Source organism: Corvus brachyrhynchos, unplaced genomic scaffold (assembly GCF_000691975.1).
Source record: "Corvus brachyrhynchos isolate BGI_N302 unplaced genomic scaffold, ASM69197v1 scaffold252, whole genome shotgun sequence".
NCBI lineage: Eukaryota > Metazoa > Chordata > Aves > Passeriformes > Corvidae > Corvus > Corvus brachyrhynchos.
Window position 1 is genome coordinate 3,144 of NW_008236774.1, and position 24,205 is coordinate 27,348.

The window sequence follows — 24,205 nt, forward strand, 5'->3', positions numbered from 1 at the left end:
CGCGGGGGCGCCCCCGCTGGCGTCCCCTGTTAGCCTCCGCTGCATTATTCATGTCCCCGAGCAGCGCGGCTCGGGAGGTTATACCGTAGTAGACATGTGGCAGTCGGGTCGGGCCAGCGGAGTGCGGCGGTGTGGGAGAATAATAAGGAATTACTTCATAAACAAGTGCTGTGGAGCATCTGTTGCTGTCTATTGTTTTCGACAAATGCGCGTTTTTAAGAGTCCTTAAGTACTGACCGACGTAATGGGCGCAGCGGCCCTGAATGAGCCTTTGTGCATTGTTTTTTGAATGGATTAATGTTTTGTACAAGTCGTGGGCATTTGTAATTAACCTTGTCGCTTAAAGTTTAGCGCAGATAAGGGGTTTTAGTTTCAACTTTGTGGAGTTCACTTGTCTTTTGTCATTTTCTTAATCTGAACGCGAAAAAAACCCAACTTCTCTGGACTCTATGCCAACACAACTAATCATTTCAGTTGTAAGGTGCTATTAAGCTGTCTTTTCCAGTCTGTGTAACACCCTAGACAAGTATTTCGTGTTCCTCTTTCTGGTACAGGCTTTAAAAAATATTACATTTTTTAAACTGAGTTACAGGAGTGGCGTTTCTGACTTTTAAGTAATTCTGTCTTAGTGACCGGTTCGTGTCAGGCTTCAGATGTATCCCTGTATGTCACTCTGGTTTGTTTCCACCGGAGATGCCTGTCGCCGTGTCTGTGCCGCGGGAGCGTTTTGGGGATGCGTGTGCCTGCACAGCGCCTCGCACATTGAGAAGATTGTGGAAATGCGGTTGTCGCTGTCAGCTCCGGGTGCGTTGGCACAGCGCTGCTGGGCAACGTGTGCTTCCAGGGAAGATGTGGAGTTGGTGTACAGTAACATTATGGCTACTCTGATGAAGTTGTTTTTTAATCATTAAAGATGGGACAAGTAGTAACTGTTTATTGGATTATAGGACTTACCTCTATTGATCTATTGATTTAGCATAAGAGGGACTGTGAGAAAAATAAACTGCAAGTCAGTGCAATGTTCCCAGATAAGCAGCCTCCCAGCAAATGGCAATTGCAAGGCAGTGGCATATTTCCAAGCTTTGTACTGAAGCGACACAGTTGTTCTCTTAGGTTGGGAAACTGGAGAGCAAAAGTGAAACATCTTTAGAAAACGCATGAAAAAATGACATGGTGGGACATGTCTGGAGCTGTCCAGAGAGTTTTCATTGAGTGCTGACTCAAGGGAAAGGTGTAGAAGTGTGTGTAGAAATGACGAAAAGAGTTCTGCTTGGACTGTTTCTGCCATTGCAGTAGAGAGCATTTCAGGGCTTGATGGTAATAGTACTGCCAGAAAAAGGTTGTTTCACAGAAAATTGGGCAAAGACATAAAGAGTAAGGATTTGGATCCACCTACGAGCTGCAAATCTAGGAGGGTAAGATGCGTAGATGTTATGATGTGAGAAGGCAGTTCCTGGCAAAGTTCCTTTCTCCTTTGCCAGGCTAGGTAAACGGCCTTTCTTCTTCAGCAGCCTTGCTCTGGTTTTTGAGAAGGGGTGCCTCTGTTGGCAGAGGTGAAGAGCAAAGTTGTTGAAGGCATTACGTTTTTCTGTTGGATGTGTTAAATACATCAAAGCTGTCCTATCGCTTTGTATTGCATTACAAGTCTGTGGGAGTAGAGGAAAGGGAGGATTTTCAAGTTTGTAAATGTAAACAAAGCTTTATACAAACTTCTGAAGAAAGAACTGATTGTGGAAAGATACTGATCCATTAAAGCAGCACCCAGTGTATCCTGCCTGCTCAGCGAGTTTACTCCAGAGCTGAAGGAGCCTGGGTAAACTCTTTCCTTTCAACACTGATGAACTGCATTTGTTGGCTAACTTTACCAATAGGCTAATACTTAGCTGTACTTTGGATTTAAAAAGTATTTGTTTTCCTTTCTGCTTTAGGTATTTATTAATCACTCTGTGGAATGAAACGTTCAAGTCATGTTGTACAAAGAAAAAGAAATATGACATTGGCCCAAAAAGGCAGTTAATAATCTTTACACTATACCATTATAATTTAAGAACTCTAGCTAGTGCATATGGAGAATGATATGAGTGGCCAGTTCATGTTCATAAGTTTCCTTTATTTTATGGAATTAGTTGTAAGAGCCTTAACAGCATCCTTCAGAAAATAGAATACTTGACTTTGAGATGAGGTATACCCAAAATTCTGGGTATATGTCCTATTTCTTTGCTAGCTGTATGCTTAGAGAAAGGATTATTACACTTGGAAGCAACAGTACTTCCATCATTTTTGATGGTGCATCCAATGTACATGGTAAGATTGGCCATCCTATCATTGTAGGACTCCTCAGAATCTTAGAATTATTTCCCGTAGTGCAGTTGTGGGTACTTGAAGTTAAGATTACTAAACTCCATAAATATTAACTGTATGTAAATTGTGTAGCATGTCTGAAACATTCCAGTTTATTAACTGCCAAAACTGCAAGTAGTGTGCAAATTCTTTGACTGGTATGTGTTGCTTTTAGTTGAATACTGTGTTGGCAACTGCCAGGTTTTCATTTTACTTCTGAAGTTCAAGAGCTCCAGTTTAGATGTACTTCACTCTTCAAAATGTATTTTCCTATAGATACATTGAATACCTAAGTTGTACGAGTTATATTGCAGTTATTTTTCAGAGATAGCAAGCCTGTTTTGGGGGTTTCAGAAAAGGGAGGGTTGGGGGAAATGGTGGTTTTAAGAAGGGAAAGATACAGTGCATAAAAAAAACTTTGGCATGTAAAACTCTGCATGTGATATCTAGCAGTACAGTGCATAAAAAAAAACGTTGGCATGTAAAACTCTGCATGTGATATCTAGCACTGGTCAAATCTCAATTTTTGCATCTTAGGTATAGAATTCAGCTCGCTCTTTCTTTCTTTTTTTTTTTTTCCTGTGAGATAAATGGCTTGTTTTAGTTCCCCCCTGGTTTGCTTATATTGCAGACAGCTGTGTGGGCGGTCTTTCTGTCCGTCTGAAAAAAATGTATGCAGGAGTAAAGTCTGTGGCAAATGAACTTCTTTATTGGATTGCAGCAAGTGTGTCATTAGGGAGCTGTTAGTGTGAAAGATGATTGCCCTGCAGACATTCACAGACTGCTTTGGAGTAGAGAGCCATTTTTGTAGAAATCTGAGACCAGTTAGTCAGGTCCAATGGCCTGTGAGTTGCCTGTTGCTTCCCCTGCAAAGATCTAAAACTTTCATGTACCGCAAAAAATGGAATGGGATAAGACTTTGAAAAGAAAAAGTATACTATTTTTAAATAAGTTCCTGTTAATAAATGAGTGAGTTATACTGTTGTGGGTAAAGCTCTGTGGTCCCTGACATCTGTCTGTATTTAGGGAAATAGATGGTAAACCTCTTGCTCAAGCTTAGGAGCGCTGCTGCTGGAGAGGCTGCTTCTGAGAGAAGGCCCTGAGCTTTCTTAGGGCTTAGGATAGGGATCCTGCTTTTGAGTGTTGCATCTCTACCAGCCAAGTGTCCTGCTCGAGCCTTCTGCCTGCTATCCCGTCCTCACCTGACCTCAGACCCATGGCTGTGTTTATGAATGTTTCTTTTGAAAACAGCTGCTGCATAAATTATTTGGCAGAATTTTGGCATCAGGCATTTTATGCACCATCATTTTCTGAAGAAAGCTTTCATTGTCATCTTTCAACAATTGCTTTATTTGTTGCTTTCTGTGGCATAACTAGAAACATGGATGATACTGATTTAAAAACCTTAACTGCCTTGTAGTGAAATAAATTGAAATCACAGCTTTTCATTTCAAGCGAGTTCTTGATGTTCTGGATGACTTTTTTTATCTGTTTGTGATGGAGCCTGCTGATACTTTTGGGTTTTTTTGGCCCAGAGTCCAGATTACTGCATATGTTCCTGAAGGTCCTGAGTGTTGTAGCAGTAGGAAGCCTGCAAAGTCACAATCCTGCTAATCCTGACTTGGAAGAGGGACCTTTAGGATTTTAAATGCCCAAGTGATGAGCCTTTATGCCTAGTAGGTCACAAGCTGGTTTCAGAATGCAGGAAGCAAACGGAATATCATTCGCAATCCCAGCTGATTGGGGTCTTTTTTGCTGTTGGTTTTTTTTCCCCCCCACTATTTGCAATGCCATTTCCCATGGGTGTTAAGATAAAAGTAAGTCTAAGTAATTAGTTGCTTCAAAGTTAAAAATTTTGCATCTGCTAAATATAAGTTTATCTGGAAAGGCGTAAGTAGCAAAAGTGAACTGAATCCAGTAATAATAGTGGAGATACACAATATTTTGCCTGGCTGCAATTTTTGGTTTCTTTTGGCCTAATGTTTTCCTCATATTTGTTTTCTTTTTAATGTTAGCTGGTGCCAATAATTGAGAAAGATAGGGTGATTTTCATTTTTTCTTCAGTGTTTATTTGATGTCAATATTTGGAGTTTTAAGATCTGTGAACTTCTTGATTTGTATATACATATAATAGTTACAATGTGTTCGTGTGAATGAACTGTTTCAAATTTGCACAACATTTTGGATATGAAAGCAGGCTGTTTTTTGTATTATATATAAAATGAAAACAATGGAAATAAATTCAGCATAGTTTGCTATAAATTTGTTTTTGGCTAAAAATGTTAAAAATTTCTTTTTTTAAAGAGATACAGTTTTTTTTTTTTTCTTTTTTACTTTAGTGAAAAATACTACAAGCAAACACTTGAACAAAAAGATATGTGGGTTGCTGTTTGCACGTATTTTCTGTTGCTCATATACTGTGATAGTTTCTCGGACCCATGAGATCTGTGGGACTAACAGTGAGACTTCATTTTTATTGAGTTTTGCATAAGAGGATTCTTGCTTTTTGCTGATAACTTTGTTCTCTTGCATGCGAAAACGTCTCCCAATTGTGTTTTGATGACATAGGATTAACCTGTAAAACTGTGTAGTCACATTTCTGATTTTAAAAGTTACCTTAAGGTTTTAAAGTACGTTTTCAAATAAATTGTTTATGGTTTGTTGATTGTATTATAACAAAGTGAGTAAATCCCAAAGCAAAAATCTGGGACATGTTTGTGAATAAATTTGTAGTGATAAAATATATGAGGGTATGACAGTCATTGTAGAAATTGCTAGACATGTTGTCTCTTAGAGGGACCGCAGAAAGTAATCGTTTGATAACACAGATCTTGGTCCTGTGCCATATGCTGTCATTGCTCTCCTGGAGACTGGGCTCCCTTATCAGTAATCTTACCATACCCCTTCTCTTCAGTGCTTTGTAACTAAAGGCACAGGAAAGTAGCTGTGCTACTTTCTGTTCCTTTTGGTACTGTTGAGTTGGCATGCTTACAAAATGGTGGATGAGAATCTAATTTAGTTTTTGCATCGTTAATTAACTGAGTGTAACTCTAGGGCTTCAATCTGCCTTCAGTTTTTCAATCACTGAGCCTCTGCTGTCAGAGGTGAGCACAGGGATTACTACCGCTCGGAATCTGTTAGCAGATATTAGAGCCAAGCTTGTTTTGGTTTCCGTTATTCCCTTGAATTTTTCCAAGGAGTGCATTAGGGTAAGAAGGGAAAAGAGGAGGCAGTCTCTTCTCTGAAAGGGAAACGTGCTGTTGAATTTTTATCAAAAGCCAGAGTTTATCAAAAGCCAATTTCTTTTTTCCTCCCCTGGAAGCATTTGTGGTTAAAAAAAAGGGGGGGAGAGGAATAGAGGAAAAGTGTATTCATAATGTTCAAAAATATATTTAACAGTATCTTAGAATTGTAGTCTTACTGCTGATGTCCAGGTGTTAGAAAGATAAATGACTTGTCAGTAGAATTGCCTTATTAAGGTTTAGGGCTTGACACTCTTCAGCCATCTCAGACCCAGGGGGAAATTAGCAAAGTTTGGGAAGAAGGATGTTCCATTGATAGTGGGCACAGGGAATGCAGAATTCATGAGCCACAAGGACGTTTGGCAGAACTCCCTAGATAAGGAAGAAACAAACAAAGCCAACTCAGCAACTGTGCTGAATCAGTTCCAAGTAGAGAAAAGGTAATTGTGGCAGGGGGAGACTGTGACCACAGCTTGGGGCCCATCGACTCCTGAAGTCCACGACTCAAGAGGGGAATGGCTGAGCATGTTCACTGGTTGGCAGGAGAAGCAAGAGAATCATTGAACCAGTAGAAGGTAGAATGTTAATCAAGAAGAGAGCTATGTAACCTGTAGCAAAAAAAAGCATGATTTCGTTTGCTGAAATGTATGAAAGGTGTAAAGTTTTGATGATTCGGGTGCCAACCTTTGGTGGGCTCCCACCCAGCTCCCTGCTCTGTGCAGAGCAGTACAGATAAATGGAAGTGCCTCAGCTCAGTGTGTAAATTGGCACTGCACATCAGGCAGTGAGCCTGCATATGGGACACGACTGATACTGTCCAGTTCTCTAGAGTATCTTCGGTAATTAAAAAATCTACTGGAATGTAATTGTCTTTAGGCTAGGCAAACAGTATTATTATACCTTTAGAGCTGGGCTAGATTAGTTATATCATAATGAATGTAACTTCAAGATAGTGTTTTAATGTTTTCAGGCTGATTTTTTGTTAAACGCAGTTTTGTTCCATGTCAGAATTAGGTCATTAGATCTCTTTTTCTGTCATCTTTAGTCTTAACATTTGTTTTCTTTACCAGCTAGCAACATTTATGCTTCTTAAATTCTGTTTTCATCCTTTATCTGTTTTTTCAGTCCCTCTTTTCAAACATATCTCTACAGATTAGAAGAAAAAAGAAAGTGCTAGTGCACCTTAAATTGCTGTGCAAATGTTTCTAATATTTAATGTATTTTTATTGCCAATAAGCAAGGAAAATTGACTTCTTTTGTATTTTTTTATATAAAAATACTTTATTTTTTCCATTTTTCTTTATGAATGAAAAATCAGTTACACAAAAGCTTGGTTTTGATAACTGGATTGCTCTCAAGTATTCTGTTCTGCTCTTTCTTTTAAGCACTTCTGAAGATTTAATTCATCTGTTGCAGCTGTGGAGTTATAATACTGAAATCTCAGATTATTCTGACTAGCACGTCACACTCATTTTTCTTAGTTTAAGTGTAATTCCGGTTATTACTATTTTTGAGGGCAGTGCAGTCTTTGATGCTCCTTGCAAACCAGCAACAGGTCTAATTTGTGGAAGTCATTACTGTAAATATGTGCAAGAGGGTGACTAGCTGCTTGCTCTTTCTGAGTTAGAAGGAATAAAAAAGGAGGTAGGATGATATCTACCAATAACATTGCAAGCATATTTTTTTAGGGCATAAAAACTTTCTTGGAACTGAACACAATAGTGAATACTTTCATTACCGTGTAGACATAACTTATAGCCTTCTGCTTAAAAAGAACAAAGCTCTGTTATTTTAAGCACAGCAGATTTTCTTCCTTTTTTTACTGTTTTGGTGTACTTGCATTTCTTTTCATTTGGAAAAAATGACTATCATTCCTTTGCTGAGAGAAAATGATTTTATAGCCAGGAAATACAGTTTTGATGCTTTAAGATTATGTTAGAGGGTTGTTTTTTTGTCTTCATGATGTTTCTCGTAAATAATGTTAGAGGTTTTTAATAGTAGATGATATATGATAACAGAACCTTTAAAAAATTTGTAGCACTTGGGGAACTGTTGTCTCTTTATTGTAACATTACTGCTTAAATGTTCTACAAAAACTAGGAAGGATGTTACTGCTTCGAGACCTGTAGGTGCTGGCACTGGCTAAATTAGTTGCTCTTTCTATATGTCATCTGCTGAAAAGTGTGTTTTGTACATGTAGAGCACTTCCTTACTTGTTTTGGAATTTGTACTATTTGCTATGATGTACATGAACTCAGTTTTGGTTAATTTAAAAACAACCCTTTTAATTTTGTTTTTGGCAGAACGGGGCAAAGAGTTTTTGGAAGATTTAAGTGGACAGGAGACTACAGAAAACAAGAAAAATGCCGAAACCAGTAAGTAGCAGGTTTATATTCATCTAAAATCTAGGAAAGTTTTTACATTTTAGAGGGATAATCTTGGAACTGTTCCAGTTGTTTTGACTCTGCCCTTTCTAGATTTCGTAAGATTTGATTGTGTATGTTTGAAGTTGAGACAGTTTAGTACCAACATGTGGAAAATAAAATCAAGAAAGCTTGGTACTGCAAGTTGCATGGAGGTTGGAAATGGGAGCAGTACTTGGGCCCATTTGGCTGGCAGGAGGAATGACTTTTCAGGAATTGTTGACTTTGAGATGAGCTGATTTACAGTGATTAATGGAGGCATAATTTGAGCCTGACTCAGTCAGTGTCTGTGAGAATCAGTGGAAGGGTTTGCTGTAGGATTTGGCAGGGGAAGACAGAACATGTGTAAAGTGTCTGCTCCAAGTTAGATAGTAGTTTTACCGTGGTAGAGGGTATCTCATAGAAAGTAAGTTTTGAAGGGAGGAAATAAGCAGTGTTTATGGTCTCCTGTTCCTCTCACTTCAGCTAAGATAAGGGTTCATCTACTTTCTATCCAGGGGAGGAAAAAAATCTCCAACTTTTGTTTTGATAATAATTCTAGAAGTCTTTGAGGAGATAATTATTCAGTAGGTTAATTCTTTTTCTGTTGATGTAATATTTTTGGATTAGGATTTCATCTGCCATGTGTTAAATGACTTTTGCTTGTCTCTTTCACTTGTATCCAGTGAGCAAACCATTCAAGAAAGGGAACTGAATTGTCAGATTATTTCTACTCAACTCAGCTGGTTTATGTAATAGCCTTCAGGCTTTCTTTGTTTACTGATGTTTCATTTTGGTAGCAGATTAGGAGTGGGGCAGATCTATTGCTAAGAATAAATGTGTCTATGTGCATGTGTATACACACATACATCCCTATACATAGATTTATAAAAGGTTTTTGCTATTAATCAGAAATTACCTGTGTAAATCATGTGTGTTGTGTGCCAGTATTTGGAACTGGTACAGCTTGATGAATATTTTGAGCGTGGGACTAAGGGTTTGAAGTTCTGTTCTGAGCTTTGCAGTTGGTCTGATGACCGACTGGCCATACCTTATTGTTTCTGTAATTTCTTCTTTACCTGCCAGTGGATTAGGGGCAGTATCTTGGTACTTTCTGCAGCTGGAAGTAGCTATCTGTATCCTGCTCACTTGTGACAGAAAGCTGCACTATAAAGGGCAGGAAAATGAATTGGCAGCATTCTGTTTTCTGACCTGTTTGAGTTCTGGCTATGAGAATTGAGTACTGCCTTTGATAGAGCTTCTCAACTGGAAAACTGATTTAAGAATGATGCAAAAAATCATTGTGAGCTCATGAGGTTTCTGAGGCCTTCAGCTCCATGCAGCTGGAGAGCCATGAAGCCACAGAGGTGGTGACTAGAAAAAAAAGGCCTGGGTGAGGTAACTTCTTTTTAAATTCTGGGATTGGAACCATGAAATTTAGGCAGGCAGGGTTCTCTCTATTTTAAGGACCAGAGAAAATTGAAGGAAATAAGAATTTTAGGGTTGTTCACAAGGAAAGCAATATCTGTAGAACTGAGATTGCAGTGGTGTTGAAAGAGCGCACAGTCCACCCTAATAATGGATATTAGCTACCAGGTCTTGTGGCAGAAGCTGGCCTTGTGGCAAAGATAATTTTTTTCTAAGGGTCTTTTTTTAAAGAGTTCATGTATCTCTTGATGATGTAGGTGCATGTGAGATCTTAGAAGGAAGCGAAGTCAAAGGAGCCATTATAAATGATATTAAATTGATTACATTTCTCAATGTCTTCCTGTAAACTGCGGGTTGCTGTAATTATAGTTGGTAATCAGGGAATGAAGAAGTAGCACACTTGCCAAAGGTTAAGTAGTATTACCTATAAAAATCAAACTTTAGATTTTGTTCTGGTTGCTTCTTAAATGATAGATGGCTTTGGAGCTCTCCTTCCCCTTCCCCTCTTTTTTTTTTTCCTTCTTTCTTCTTTGGAGACTGAGGCTTAAGAGCCTAGCCACAGTTATGTTTGATAAATCCGACATTGTTCTTTGAAGAGTCTTGCTGTTCTGCTCAGATTTGATAGTACTGGACAGTAGGAGGTCTCTTGCTATGGATATTTACTGTAGCTCTTGGGAGTTGTCTTTATGGACAATCTGCAATAACCAAATGTACTTCTAGTCCAGAAACTATTTATGCTTTAACTCCTTGTTGCTTATTTTTGACAGCTGTTGCAATAAGAGAGTCAGTGTTCTGTAGCTTTGTTGCTGGAAATCATTAAACCTGGAAATGAATGAAATAATCATGGGTAAGAGCTAAGAAAACCCAGTTAACATAACTGGTGAGATTTTTGACAGTGTTATTTTATCTCTCTTCTGTATTACTGTGACCTATTTTGATTTTTTTTTTTTTTTCCAGACTCTGCCATAATGATCCAATTGATAGTTTTCAGAAGGTCTGGTAGTCTTGTAAATATGTAAACTTGTGCAGTATAAGTAAATTCTTCATGTGTTTTTTGGGATGAATTTTTTTGTTGAGAAAATAAATAAATAAATAGATCAGTTTAAATGGAATCAGTACATACTGAACTGCGGAAAAGGCAATTAAATAGATTTGGTTTCACTTTTTTTTGGTTTCATGTTGAAAAGTTATGTAGTATTCCAGACAAAATTAAGTAAATGAAAACCGGTAGAAGGTCTTGGCGTATTGGAATTTTTGAGCAAAGAACTTCCATTTTTCCTGGAAGTCTCAGTCTAAAGTAAATTTCATGCCACTGTGAGTGATTCTTATACACGGTAGTACAAGGTCATGTGTTTGGGATTTTCTCTCTTAGAGGCCAGTAGGTTAAATAGCTTGGGTGAAGAGGCTGTTTTGAAAGGGTAAAAGCAACTTTAGTATATTGTCCTGAGATAGTAAGGCAATATGTGTCTGAAAAATATACATATTGAAACATTTTCTTGTTTGATTGCTTCAGTAGAAAGTCTGTTCCTTCACTTTGGCTGGGTTTGTGACAAAGTGGCTTTCCAGTTTTTCAAGCTGTTACTCGGCATCTACTCTACTTTTAAAACCAAATAGTTTGTTTTTAAAAGAGACTTACTATTCTCAGTTCTACCTAGCACTGTGAATTTTAGTTTCATTTAACATGTTGTGGTCTGATTTTATCTGAATAAAACTGATGACTTCTTTGTTTAATTACATCTTTCCTGCTCTAATCAAAATTTGAGCTGTTAATAGGGCTGTTCTCAGTGTGCTTAGTTCTCGTCTTCCTGAAGAACAGAATATTTGTTGACTCTTATTTTCTGTGCTTTCTTCCTAAAAGAATATATACAAAATGTTTCTCAGCTGTATGGCATTCTCACAGATCTGCACCGAAAATAGAAACATAGAAGCTAAAATTAGACATCGTGTGTTATGTAACTGTTAATAATTTCATAGGCTAAGAAGATTGAATTTAATTGACTGAAATATTGCATTTATATTTACACTTATAGGGTGTAGAAGGAGTTAAATTATCATCTGCGTTTGGTGGTAATTTGCAGCACGTTTGTACAAGACTGCAAGGCATGAGAGAGAAAGCATTACACTGGGGAATAACAGAGATAGATATCAAAGTTACTAAGACTAAAAAGGATATTTTTTTTTAGATTTATTCCACATTTTATGGTATTGTGTATTCAGAAGGAGTAAATAACAGATTCTGGAATAATATGGTGGTTTAAAGCTCTAATATTTGGAAGATCAATCTAATTTCTGTAAGGTGGCTGAATTGAAATAGCGTATAAATTTTTTTTACTACAGTGGTGTTACACAGGAAAATCTTTGAGTCTGTGTAATGCAGTATTTGAATTATGACTTGAATTCATGATTTATTTCTGTAGTATAGACAGACAACTGATGTCAGTTTGGAGGACTGCTTTCTTTTGATTTATCTATTAGTAAAATCTGTCTGACATTATTCTGTAGCCTTCTGTTCCTAATGCTGTTTAATCCTTACCTTTTTACCTTATCGTCTTCATAAAGTTTTTTCTTTCATCTCTTCCTATATCTACTTTGATGTTGGTACGCAGGGAGTGCTGTGTGTTTATGCAGTCTGTAAAGCAGTGGGACTAATATACTGCTGCTCTTAACACAGTTTAATATGCAAACTTGAGATAGTAAATGGCTGAACCAGTGTGAGGAAGCTCTTTGAACAAACTTGTTTTTGCCATATGTAATTTTTTTATGAATCAGACTGGTTTTTGTGGCTTTTACAAATTACTAATTTGTATTGCATTTATTGAACCAAAGCAAAACCTCTGGAAACCACTTCCATGTTTTTTTTAAATGGCGTTTTAAGTTTTGGTACCTACGCAGTTTTGGAGTTCATGATGAAAGCTGAAGTGCCATAACTAGTATCTGCAAAGGATGGCTGAAGTACAGTAATAGAAAGTGTTAGATTATTAAGATTACAGCCAGGTTTTGTGCATGTTCCGTGGACTGTATCTGTTTGAGGAGAGGTTCAAAGGTTAATGTGGTGATGTGGTAATATTCCCTTAAATTGTGGAGGGTTGAAGATAGGTACTACAGGAAAATGTAGAATTTCATCTAAAGGTGAAAGAATGCAATACAAATATAATTCCCTTCTGAAGTACATGCTTTGATTAAGTGCACATTGATGTTTGTTGTTCCGGATACGTTCATTGACTGTACTCTTTATTGGTTTTGGTAAGTTATTTAATAGATAATTTGTGGTAGAACTTCTTTATAAATACTATTTTGTGAGCTGTGGCAAATATCCTCATAACCCATTAGCAACATTTGTTATCAAAACATCAGTTGCTCCCTTGGCAAAGAATAATCAACACGTAGTTCTTCAGTGTGTGTTCTTCCCTTTCCTTTGGCTGTGTTTAATCATTCTGAAGCCAGTCTGGTAAAATACAGATAAACTCAGACTGCTGCTGATGCCAAGGACCTGGATAAGGTCAAGAAGTGGGCCAGTGTGAACCTTGTGAGGTTCAACAAGACCCAAGTACAAGTTGCTGCACCTTGGTTGTGGCATCCCACAGTGTCAACACAGGCTGGGGGATGAACAGATTGAGAGCAGCCCTGTGAGAAGGACTTGGGGGTGCTGGTGGATGAGAGGCTGGACATGCCCCAGCCATGTGCCCTCACAGCCCAGAGAGCCAGAGGTGTCCTGGGCTGCATCCAAAGCAGCGTGGGCAGCAGGGCCAGGGAGGGGATTCTGCCCCTCTGCTCTGCTCTGGTGAGAACCCACCTGTGGTGCTGCATCCAGCTCTGGGGTCCCAGCACAGGAGGTGCAGGAAATGAAGGAAATGGTGGTGTTGAAACAGGTCTAGAGGAGAATCACAAAAATGGTTCTCAGAATGGAGCATCCCCTCCTGTGAAGAAAGGCTGAGAGAGTTGGGGTTGTTCAGCCAGGGGAAGAGAAAGGTGCAGGGAGACCTTATTGTGACCTTTCAGTACTGAAAGGGGGCATATAAGAAAGGTGGGGATAAACTTTTTATCAGGGCCTGTTGCAATAGGACAAGGGTAATGGTTTCAAACTAAAAGGATATAGATTCAAACTAGATATAAGTAAGAAAATTTTTATGATGAAGGTGAAACACTAACAGTTCCCCAGGGAGGTGGTGGATGCACCATCCTTGGGAACATTCAAAGTCAGGTTGAATGGGTCTCTGGGCAACCTGATGTAGTGGAAGCTGTTCCTGCTCATTGCAGGGGGATTGAACTAAATCTTTAAAGGTCCCTTCCAAGCCAAACTACTCTGTGATTCTATTTAATATACAGACTTGAGATAGTAATTGGTTGAACTGGTGTGAAGAAGAGAGCTGTGTGGACATTACAAAGATGTGGGATCCTGGTGAGAGCAAGTTTGAAAAGCAGGCATTGAATGGATCATGTGATATGTGTAGTGGTAGCCTTCCAACCCTTGCTACAGGAAACCTTTATGCATTTCTCTTGTCACCACTGCAAGAGCTCCTTCCTGTTTCTGTATTTGTGTGGTAAAGTTGGTTCAGATTAGTGCCTGTCCTTGTAATTTGTGGTACAGATAATTTCCCCTGTCACCAATGTCATGTAAAGAGAATTGCTTCAAAGTAGCTGGATACTCAACAGCAGGTTACAAGAGTGACCATTGCTGAAGTTCCTGAGCCTTCTTTCTCTGCCTGTGTTTTCTCAGTTCCCTGCCTTATTTATGAAGTGGAAACTTCCCCCATCACTCTTGTTAATGCAGTTTGCTAGCTTTATTTTACAGACAATTCACCTGGTACCAGAGGTTTGATTTTTGTTGAGAGAGTGCTGTGTGATCAAGGTTTAAATTAGATAAGTAGACCTTTGGGGCTCTGCAGGTTTTGACAAAAATAACTTTCTTATTTTCCATGCCCAGATATAATTGAAGTTGTGAAACAATGTTACAAGTTTGCAGAAGTGTGGTATTTGTATGCAAAAAAAATTAAGTCTGTCCGAATGCCTTCAGACAGAAAATGAAGTGTAGTGTTAACTTTGTAAGTCTCTTCTTAAATAGTTCATATCACAAAGGTAATGTTTTAATGTTGTCATCATTTAATTTGCAACTTTATTATTAGAACTGAATGTAAGTATTAATTAGCAGTTGAGTGATCTGTTAATTTGAAGTTCAAAGATAAACAGGAATGCTACAGGCTTAAGCAGTTACTGTAATGTGTGTAAGTGGCCAGGTACTCTTAATGTCTATTTGTACCTATTGCAGGTGTAGAAGCTGTGTACTCTTAAAGCACAGATTTTTTTGGGGGACAGTAACATCCAGAAACAAACAGAATTCAGAGAATTGAGTTTGCCTCTGTATTACAGCTATTATTTTACTGTTTGGATATTCTAGTTCTCGTGAAGGATAAACTCTCAGGTAGTAATTCTTGCATTTGTACAAGATGACATTTGTTGTAAGGATATTTATATAAGAAGTTTCTGCTGCATGCTGCTGCAATTAGTTGAACTTGCTGTGCTTTGTAGATCTTCTGTGACGCTTCTTGTTTTGGTGATGGTGCTGTTATATAACAGAGCACTTTGGCATTTAATAAAATTATTTTTTAGCCTTATTCTTTGTAACTTGCTTACTTGTAACTGCCCTAAAGAAGGCTTCATTTTATTAAATAGAAAAACTGCTTTAAAAAATTAAATTTTTGTAATTAGGGGGCAATCCCCTTAAACTAGTGCAACTGACAGTGAGTTAGACCTGCCATTTAAAATTCGTTCTTTTGCTAGAGGAATTCTGTTCTATAAGGGTTTATTTTTCTTCTCTTGAAATGGACAGTCTGAGAGAATCTACAGAAAACATCTTTTTCCCTCTTCCTGACACACACCCTCTAACCCTCTATTTCTTTTTTTTTTTTTTTTTTGCAATACAATGAAACTGTCTTTTACTCCAAAGTCTTCAACTCTTGTTCTTTATCAGTGTTTGCACACACAGTAAAGTTGGCTAAGCCCCTTCTGTCATTCTTGTTTGCAAGTCTATAACCTAGAGGTCCTCGGGCTACAGCTACTCTTGTCTTGTATATGCCCTTCGTGCCCAAAGTTGTTTACCTTAACACTACAGGGAGCAGTGATCAAGCTTCACCTGTTGCATGAGGACAGACTGCTCCAGTTTTCTTTTCCCCACCTTAGGTCTCCCTTCTGTGTTTTGTCTTGTCTTTTCCAGACACTCACTTCTCAGAGTATTCCACCTGGTGGCAAAATTAGGAAAATAGCCAATGGAAATGGTTTGCACATTCATAGATCAAGTAGTGTAAGAATCTGTAATACAAGTCGTAATTCCTGTTCCCTTTTTTATAGTAGAGAGAAATTGGAATAGATCTGTGTGAGTTTGTTTTTTTTTGCATTTATAGAAAAGTATATTTGACTTTTATATTCCTATGCACTAAAGATAAATAAAATGTGATACCCTGGCAGTAGGACTGTAGGACCGTTCTAACACTGAGAAGACAGTGCTGTGCATTTAATACTTTGTTCTGTCTCATGGAAATTCTCACTTCTGTATGTACCAGCTAAAGAGAAATTGGAAAAGACTGTTGTACTTCCAAGTAAGGCTTCCAGATATCTCCTGCAATATTTGACTTCTTGTTTTATAAGAAGTAAACCCGGTGATTGTCAACAGTCATCTGGGAAATGGTCTTCCCTTTCAGAAGAAGGAAGTTCATTGAATGGTGGTGATTCTTTAGTCTTGTAGTAAGGGAGTTGAAGGGGGTTGGTAGTAAGGAGAGCTGACTTCTATAGTTTTTCCTACCATTGATGAAAACCTGCTACTAGTCTGTCCTGAGATGTACAAGCTCTAGTCCTAAATACTTTGACCACCAAACCATTTGATTTTAGAAATGGCAAGCAGGAGGCTGCTTGTCTTCTTATATTGTTAGGCATGAATACCTTAAAATGATATATGCGTGACCAAGAACTTTTTCTTTTGCATGCATTTGGGAAGGCCTCTGAAAGATAGTGCCCAGTAGCTGAGTATCCCAGTGTTCTTCAGCTGTTCAGTAGTGATGTCAGCTATCCCAGTAAATTAATTTTGAATTTTGTTCTCTAGTTTAACCTTCCAACCTACTGGTAAATACTATCCTGATTATGCTTTTGTACTAAATAGAAGATGAGAATTTTTTCAGATTCAAATTTTCTGATTTTCTTACTGCTATGTTCTGTGTGTAAACAAGACCGTTAAAATTGTTGAACTTACTTATTGTTTCTTACAGGCTGGTCACAGGATGTAGAAGCATTACACTGTTACAGTATGATTTAAATATTTCCTTATGTTCTGTAGATCAATGTCAGAGTAACCACAATGGATGCAGAGTTGGAATTTGCCATCCAGCCCAATACAACAGGCAAGCAGCTCTTTGATCAGGTAACTTATATGTCTCTATGTATATATGAGTACAAAGACTTAAGAGTATTGTGGTTATTAAGGCATAGTCTGAAAAAGTGGTAGTGTTCTCATGTACAGATTGTTTTTCCTTACATTATCTAAGCTATGCTCTGAGTTAGTGTGAATTTCCTCATTACTTCTCATGGAATGTATTGAATTCATAGACAACTCTGTAAATACATTACCAGTGAGGCTTCAGAGAAATCGTGTATAGAACTGCTTTGATATTGTGTTTATGTCTAATAATATTATAGTTGCTACTGCAATATAGTTGTTAGAATTGCATGTATTAGAAATATGTATGTAACAGTAAGTTCATTAATGAAAGCTAACACAATTGTTTTCCAGCAATGGATGCTGTAAGATGGTTTTTCACTTCCCAAATGTTAGAACTAAATAATGTTGTTCTGTGAACCAGTTTGGAATTTACATTAAAAAAAAAGGAAAGGAAAAAAGCCAAAGAATAGTTGAAAATGATGACCTTAATGTGCTTATGGATTGCAGACCTATCAGAGCTGCATACTCTCACTTGATGGTGTGCCTGCTGTACATCAGTCAAATGGACAAAGTGAACAATTTCTTAAAAAGGGTTGTTCTTGCACTCACGTGGTGTTAGTCATCAGAATCTTGAAATAAGTTTTTGATCCGTGTTGTGGAGCGTTACAGGAAAACGCTAAGAATAGAATCTTGTCAATGTGTTGTGTCATTTTCCAACAATATACCAATAAATGTGTTTTATTATCTAGATTCAAGATGTATGTGTTTATTTAGGAAATGTGGAAGTATCTGAAATTACTCTTCAAAATAGTTTAAGTAGATCAACAGTTATGTCTAGCAGTTGTTTCTGTCCATTCCACTATAGATGCTTGAAGTATGTAATGAAAAGTACTAAGAGAAAGTAACACATTGAAAGAGTTCTTTAAACTTTTAGTTGACCTTTTAGAGTCAATTAAATGTCTTATTATATAAATTGAAAAGAAGAGAATGTTTATTGTTTTAACACTGAACTTCTTTTCTTAGATAAATGAAATTGCCCATGCAATTTTTCTTTTGAAATGACTGACTCTTAACACTTACTGCCTGCCCTTTTCTCTAACGTCAGTAGCAGTGTTTCTTCAGCCCCTACAAAGGAATAAACTTCATGACTCTTAAAAAGACTTCTTCTAAGAAGGGGCTGTCTTGCTTTTTGTCTAACCAACATCACCATCAAATAAAACTACGGTATTCTGTGGCATAGAAGGTTCAAGCTGTTACTTGTCTTTTGCCAGCCTTTGCTATCTTCTGCCATGCACTGTTGGGTGGGGTGACATTCTGCTGTGTAATGTCTTGTGCCCAGGTAATCACGTTCATCCAAGTTGGGGCATTTGCAAACACGGAACAAAGATACAGTTCTGAATTTGTTGTCATGCTCTCTCCTTTGTTCCTCAGTTCTCTGTGTGGTGTTTTGACATCTCACCAGCTCTTACTTCTGGAGTTTTAAATTGAAAAAAATTTAGGTCAAGAAAAATCAACCCGAATAGTTGTGTATGAGAAACATTTTCAGCCTGATCTTAAATTCATGTGTGAGTTCCACAGTGTAACATCAAAAGCTGAACTGTATTGTGAAACCAGCATGAAATTTTCAGACAAAAAGTTATCCTGTTTCTCTATAGAAAGAGAGTTGAATAGTACTGTTATTGAAAGGATTGGCCTTCAAGGTTTATGCAGAAGTGGTGGACATGGCAAGCACGTTGGTTATTGCTTGCAGAAAATAACCTCTCCATGAATTCAGCTGTTATCTAGTGCTGCTCTACATTTTTGGTGAACAACCTTTCAACCTTTTATCAGCCGGTGTTCTTTTAAGCTTTTAATTGGTGTTTTCTAGAGTTGTTGATTTGTTTCCCATTCCATATGTGTGTTCTCATCTTTGTCTGCTAGCGGACAAGAATTCAGCATTTGAAATATGTGGTTTTCTCTTTTCTGTTGTCAAACTCAGTAAACTTCTTATTTATTGCACAAGCTTTTTTTTTTATTATTACTTGCATTTCAGAAGGTGTTCTAACATACCTGTCATTGGTCCCTCTGTCTATCCTGTCAGTGGTCAGAAGAGGCAAGAGGGGATCTCTCTTCCTGTAGTCAACCACTTAAGCATCTATAGCTTTCCTAGGAGAGGAAGAACCCTGTGGGGGATATGTTTCCACACACTGGTGGTAATCATGGGGGGTTGTTCTGTTGTGTTAGCACTGTGCATTAGTAGCTTTTGGTTCACTGTAGTTGCCATTAAAGAATGTGAGGTTTGTCTCCTTTATTTTGTGTTGTACCCCACTGTCCCTTCCAGATGCCTCCAAAGCCTTCTTTACAGTCTTTCGGAAGGTGACTATTTTGAAATCCTTGTTAGGTTGTCTTTGTGTATGTTGTGATTTGCCCAAACATATATTGTTCAGATTGCTTTTCTTCTCCAAGAAGTTTTTATTGCCTATAAATAGTCAAGTTGTAGGATGTGATGGTGGATAAATCTGTTTTACAGATGTGATGAACACTTGCTTGAAGCTACTTAATGGAAGCTTTTAGCCAGAATCAAACTCCCAAGTTTTTCATTCTCTATTTACTTTTCATATCATGCTACTGCAGTGCATAGGTGCATGCATTATCTTGGTACAAAGTTTCAGAAAGGTTTTTTCTCTTTCCTTTGAGATGTGAGGCAGTGTAGGCAATGCTTGTTCCTTATTTATGGATTCTGCTGGTTTGAGTGTTGATTTTGCAAACTTGTGTAGCTCTGCTTTGCTGTATCTGTATTTAAATCATGTGCATCTCAGGGGCCATAGTTAGTGGGTCGAGAGCAAAAAGTTGACATGAGCATAAGCGCTTGTCTCCTTATGCCTTGCAGGCAGGGCTGTTGAGCATCTGCAGTTCTTTGCAGCTCAGAGAGCTGATAAGGTACAAGAGCTCAGCTTGGACAGCTGCTAAGTAAAGAGCATTCTCACTCATCTGATAAAGCCATAAGTAGTTTGATCAGCATTATATAGGAGGTCTGTGCCAAAAGAAACAGCAGGTCTGAAATTTTTTTATTTGGGACACCAAATTTAATGTTACTTGGTACCATACTAGTAACATATACCTGTTCTTACCATCTCTTACGTTCTAAAGTACATGATGTGGGAATTCTAGAGGAAATAATCATGTTCACTAAAAACATCAATCAGGTTGGATCCACAAACATTGTCCATTTTGTGCTTTGGACCTTGAAGGTGAATGGATAGAGGAAGAAAAAAGGTGCGAATGGTTGTTAATGATTATGCAAATATGCAAGGCAGCAGAAGTAAGTTTGCGTAGTTATCTTATGACATTTTCTAATTTTCAAAATCTTAATTTTGCAACCCAATAGTACTACTTTAAAATGGAGGAGGATCTATGTGTAAAATTCTATTTACTTCACATGCATCTGAATGCTTCCATAAAACAGCCTTCAGTAAAGCAGCTTGGCACCATGGTCCAACCTGAGGACATATGTAAGTACTACCATACATGATCTTTGGAGCCAGAGTTTGCAGTCATTTAATAATCTTTGCTGGACCTTTCTGATTAATTGCTTATTGAATCCACATGTGCTTTTGCTGTGCAAAAGACTTGTAAAATAGTTCCACAGTTACACTTTTACTGAGTATAATGATTCTTTTTGTTTGCTTGCTTCGAGCCTGCTATGTCATGATTTCTGTTGATTCTCTTCTTACACTATGAGAAATTATGAATGATCATTCCCTATTTTCCTTCTACATGCCATGCAAGTTTTATAGACCTGTATCATATCTTTCCGTATTTCGGTCAGTAGCCCTAGTTCTTATCTTAGCTATGCAGAAAATGTTCCAAGTCACTGATCACTTTTCAACATTTCTTAAACATTTCCAGTGCTGCAGCATCCTTTTTTATTAGTTGATGTGACCGTTCCTTATGTAGAATTAGAGATTTGTGAATCCCTTACATGTGTATAGTAATGTAATAGCTTTCTTGCGTTTTTGCTTTACAACTATAACTTTGCTCACATAATTTAAATTGTTGTCTTTTATGTACAGTGTTTTGCTTTTATTAAATACGATCTTTATTGAGGTTCATCTTTTTACTGTTATTCACAGATCTTTATGGAAGGTTTTTTACAGCAGATTTTGTCAACATCAGTTTCATCCTTTTTTAAAGTCCTGGGGGACTTCCGTAGTGGTTACCCTACAATTCTATTATGAAAACAGCCTGGTAGTTTTGTCTGTCTTTTTAAGTAGTGTGTCCATAAAACGACCGTGCCTGTATTAAATGACAATTTTACTTCTTTAGTAGCTTTTGGTGATAGACCTGATCAGAAATCTTACAGGAAAGTCATGTATGTTTAATTAGGTAGATCATCCTTACCCCTTTTGTCATTAACTCTTAGAAGATGGCAGAAATATTTGAAGGAGGCAGTTCATCCTCATTACATCATACTTGCCCACAAGTACTACTCTTTATTATCATTTCACCAGTTGTCTTCTGTTGAAGTGTACTCACTTCTCCGTAGGTCTGCAGATCACTTCCCAGATGTGCTTTATAACCTCAGGGTCCTGTTACTTCCTTCTGTTCCTCAGGTGCTGATGTACACAGCTGCACGCTCCAGTTGGTAGCTTGGAGCGTTTGAGTTTATTTAGTACTCTGGGGTTCCCTGAACCTGACATTTTGTACTGTTTTATCTTTTTTTGTTCTTGTAAGGCTTGATTACATTTCAGTTTGAAATTGTTTATGTACCTTTATTAAGCTACAGAATACCAGTTAAGAAAAATGTATTGTGGTGATTACTGATGATTATGGCTCATTTATCTTTAGGTGGTGAAAACTGTGGGTCTTCGTGAAGTCTGGTTTTTTGGGCTGCAGTATGTGGACAGCAAAGGCTACTCAACTTGGCTGAAGCTAAATAAAAAGGTAACAATTCCCTCATATTTAGCCAAGTGTACAGTTTGAGTATACTTTATAAGGTTTGCTGATCTAATATTTTAAGTGAGGTATAGTTTTCAAATTTAGTTGAAAAAAAGCTTTTCATTTGCTTTAAATGACAAAATACAGTCTTAAGTTAGATTACTTATAAAAGAATATGCAAAGCTGCATCAATATTTAATTTGAGGAGACAGTTTCCAGTACTGTGGAATGCATGCATGCATGCATTAGGAAAATTTGAATTCATATAATTATCCCATTTTCATGTAGCAAAACATAACAGAATAAACATTTTACAGTTTGGGTGTGTGTATGGGGAGTATTTGAGCTTCAGGAATTTGTATGCATACAGCTATAGATTTTAAACAAGGCAAAATAATAGGCTTCTAAACTTTAGGTATCTAATAGGCAGGTTGTAGGATAATTTATCTTTTTTTTCCAAACAGCTTTGGGTACTTTGTATCTCACAGCTACTGGGAACCAGGTCATTTTACTATAATTTGTATTTATGAATTCCAATGGTCACTTCTTATTTTAGTACTGGCTGTCAGATTGTTTGTTAATGTCACTGTTCAGAATGGAGATACTTGTTTTTTAGTTCAACATAATCAAGAATACCTTTTTTATCTTTAGTATTAGGAGGCAAATTGGGAGGGGGTTAGGAGCAAGTCCCACTGTCTGCACTTACATAATATTTGCTTCTCCTCTGTAGTAAATCCCATGAGTTAAGCCTGCTAACCACCAAATCTGTCTCCTAGAAGTTCATATGTGTCTTGTTTCATACACAATAAACATGGTAGTGCTACAGATACTTTGTTAGCTGTAATGGGAGACCATGGGATTTATTGCGTCAGTTGTGAAAAATACAGAAGACATTGGTCTATGAAAACCTTTAGCAATTTAAGTTGCTGGTACAGTTCAGAAGCAGTTGCGGGTGTGCTCATTTTTTTAAACTTCAACTAAGGCAGTTATTTATCTTTTCTTTAGAAAAACTTGTAACATTTGACTCTGAAATGCATTGCATTAACTGGCTCTCACTTTAATTTACTATTTACGTATTTTCAGTAAATGCAGATAAAATCTTTTAAAGAATAGATGTGCAAGTAAGATTTTATTATGGTGAGCACAACTAATTTTTCACTGGTGAGATTTACATGAAATGCTGAGTCTGTAAATAATGCATGACAACAACGAAAATTGAGCAAAACTTTAAAAACTGGCTAATGTTGAATATATGTGTACTTATGCTGTCTTAGGTGTTTAAAAGGTTCTATTTATTATATTCACAGTTTGAGACTTCCTACAAGTCGAGCAAACAGATACATCATTTCATGCGTAGCAAAGAGGTTTTAGTGGGACTAGTAGTGCACATGAAATTAAATGTGTAATAAAGTGCTTGAATTGGGATGTATGAGAATTATTTTACTATGAATGTCCATTTTAACAATTACTTCTTTATGTTAAAATTAGTTTAATTTTGAATGTTTTTGCTTTGGTCATAATTGGTGTAGCAAGCTGAGCACAAATGAAATGGAATTCTACATAAAAATGAGTTTTTGTTGAAATTTGAAGTAGAGTAAGTCTTAAGACCACATCTGATCTCTTTGCAGAAATCACAGTTTTAAAGCTTATCCATTCTAGAAAAATAATGTGATTAAAGGAATTAAGGTTTTTGCACAGGAAAAAACCACATGTATTTAGTTCAATAATTGAAAGACTTTTAAAAGAATCCAATTTTACACTCACACTGAAGAAATGTGCTGTAGCTCTTGCTAAAGAGCCATTGCTAGACCCTAATTTATTACTTCCTGCAAATCATCCTTGGGGGATATAGTTTTGACCTTTTTCGTGTCTGTTACAACTTCTTAGTTTCTAGATCTTTGTTGTGATAAATACAAATTCACACAAGCCTACAAAAAAAATCTCTTAATCAGCCTTTAAGTAGTATTTCAAAATTGTCTGGTTTATTCAAATTGATGTACTTGTTTGTGCCATGTGAACCTTTCAGTGAGGTCCACAGTGGGCTTGTCAGGAAGCTCTGGGTTTCAGTGTAGAGGAGCTAAAGAGTTAAGTACTACTTAATCACATTTGATTTACCATTTAGTGCTCTTGTTTTTCTCCTTATTCCTTTCCCTCAGGTAACACAGCAGGATGTACGGAAAGAAAATCCTTTGCAGTTTAAGTTCAGGGCTAAATTTTTTCCAGAGGATGTATCTGAAGAATTAATTCAGGAAATAACTCAAAGACTTTTCTTCCTGCAAGTCAAAGAGTCGATCTTAAATGATGAAATATATTGCCCACCAGAAACTGCAGTTCTTCTGGCTTCTTACGCTGTCCAGTCCAAGTATGGAGATTACAGTAAGGAGATCCATAAGCTGGGCTACCTAGCCAATGACAGGCTTCTTCCCCAGCGGTGAGTGAGACGGGTTTTG

General features: G+C 37.4%; 1 protein-coding gene across 1 annotated transcript in view; it reads left to right on the plus strand.

Annotated features, from left to right (window-relative positions):
- Positions 1-7,877: 7,877 nt before the first annotated feature.
- The window catches only part of RDX (radixin), a 29,856-nt gene continuing 13,528 nt past the window's right edge, over positions 7,878-24,205 (plus strand). Inside the window, 4 exon segments of the mRNA XM_017727809.1 lie at positions 7,878-7,957; positions 16,737-16,820; positions 21,666-21,761; positions 23,912-24,186. Of these exon segments, the coding sequence (XP_017583298.1) occupies positions 7,946-7,957; positions 16,737-16,820; positions 21,666-21,761; positions 23,912-24,186 (467 nt within the window). The 5' untranslated portion in view covers positions 7,878-7,945.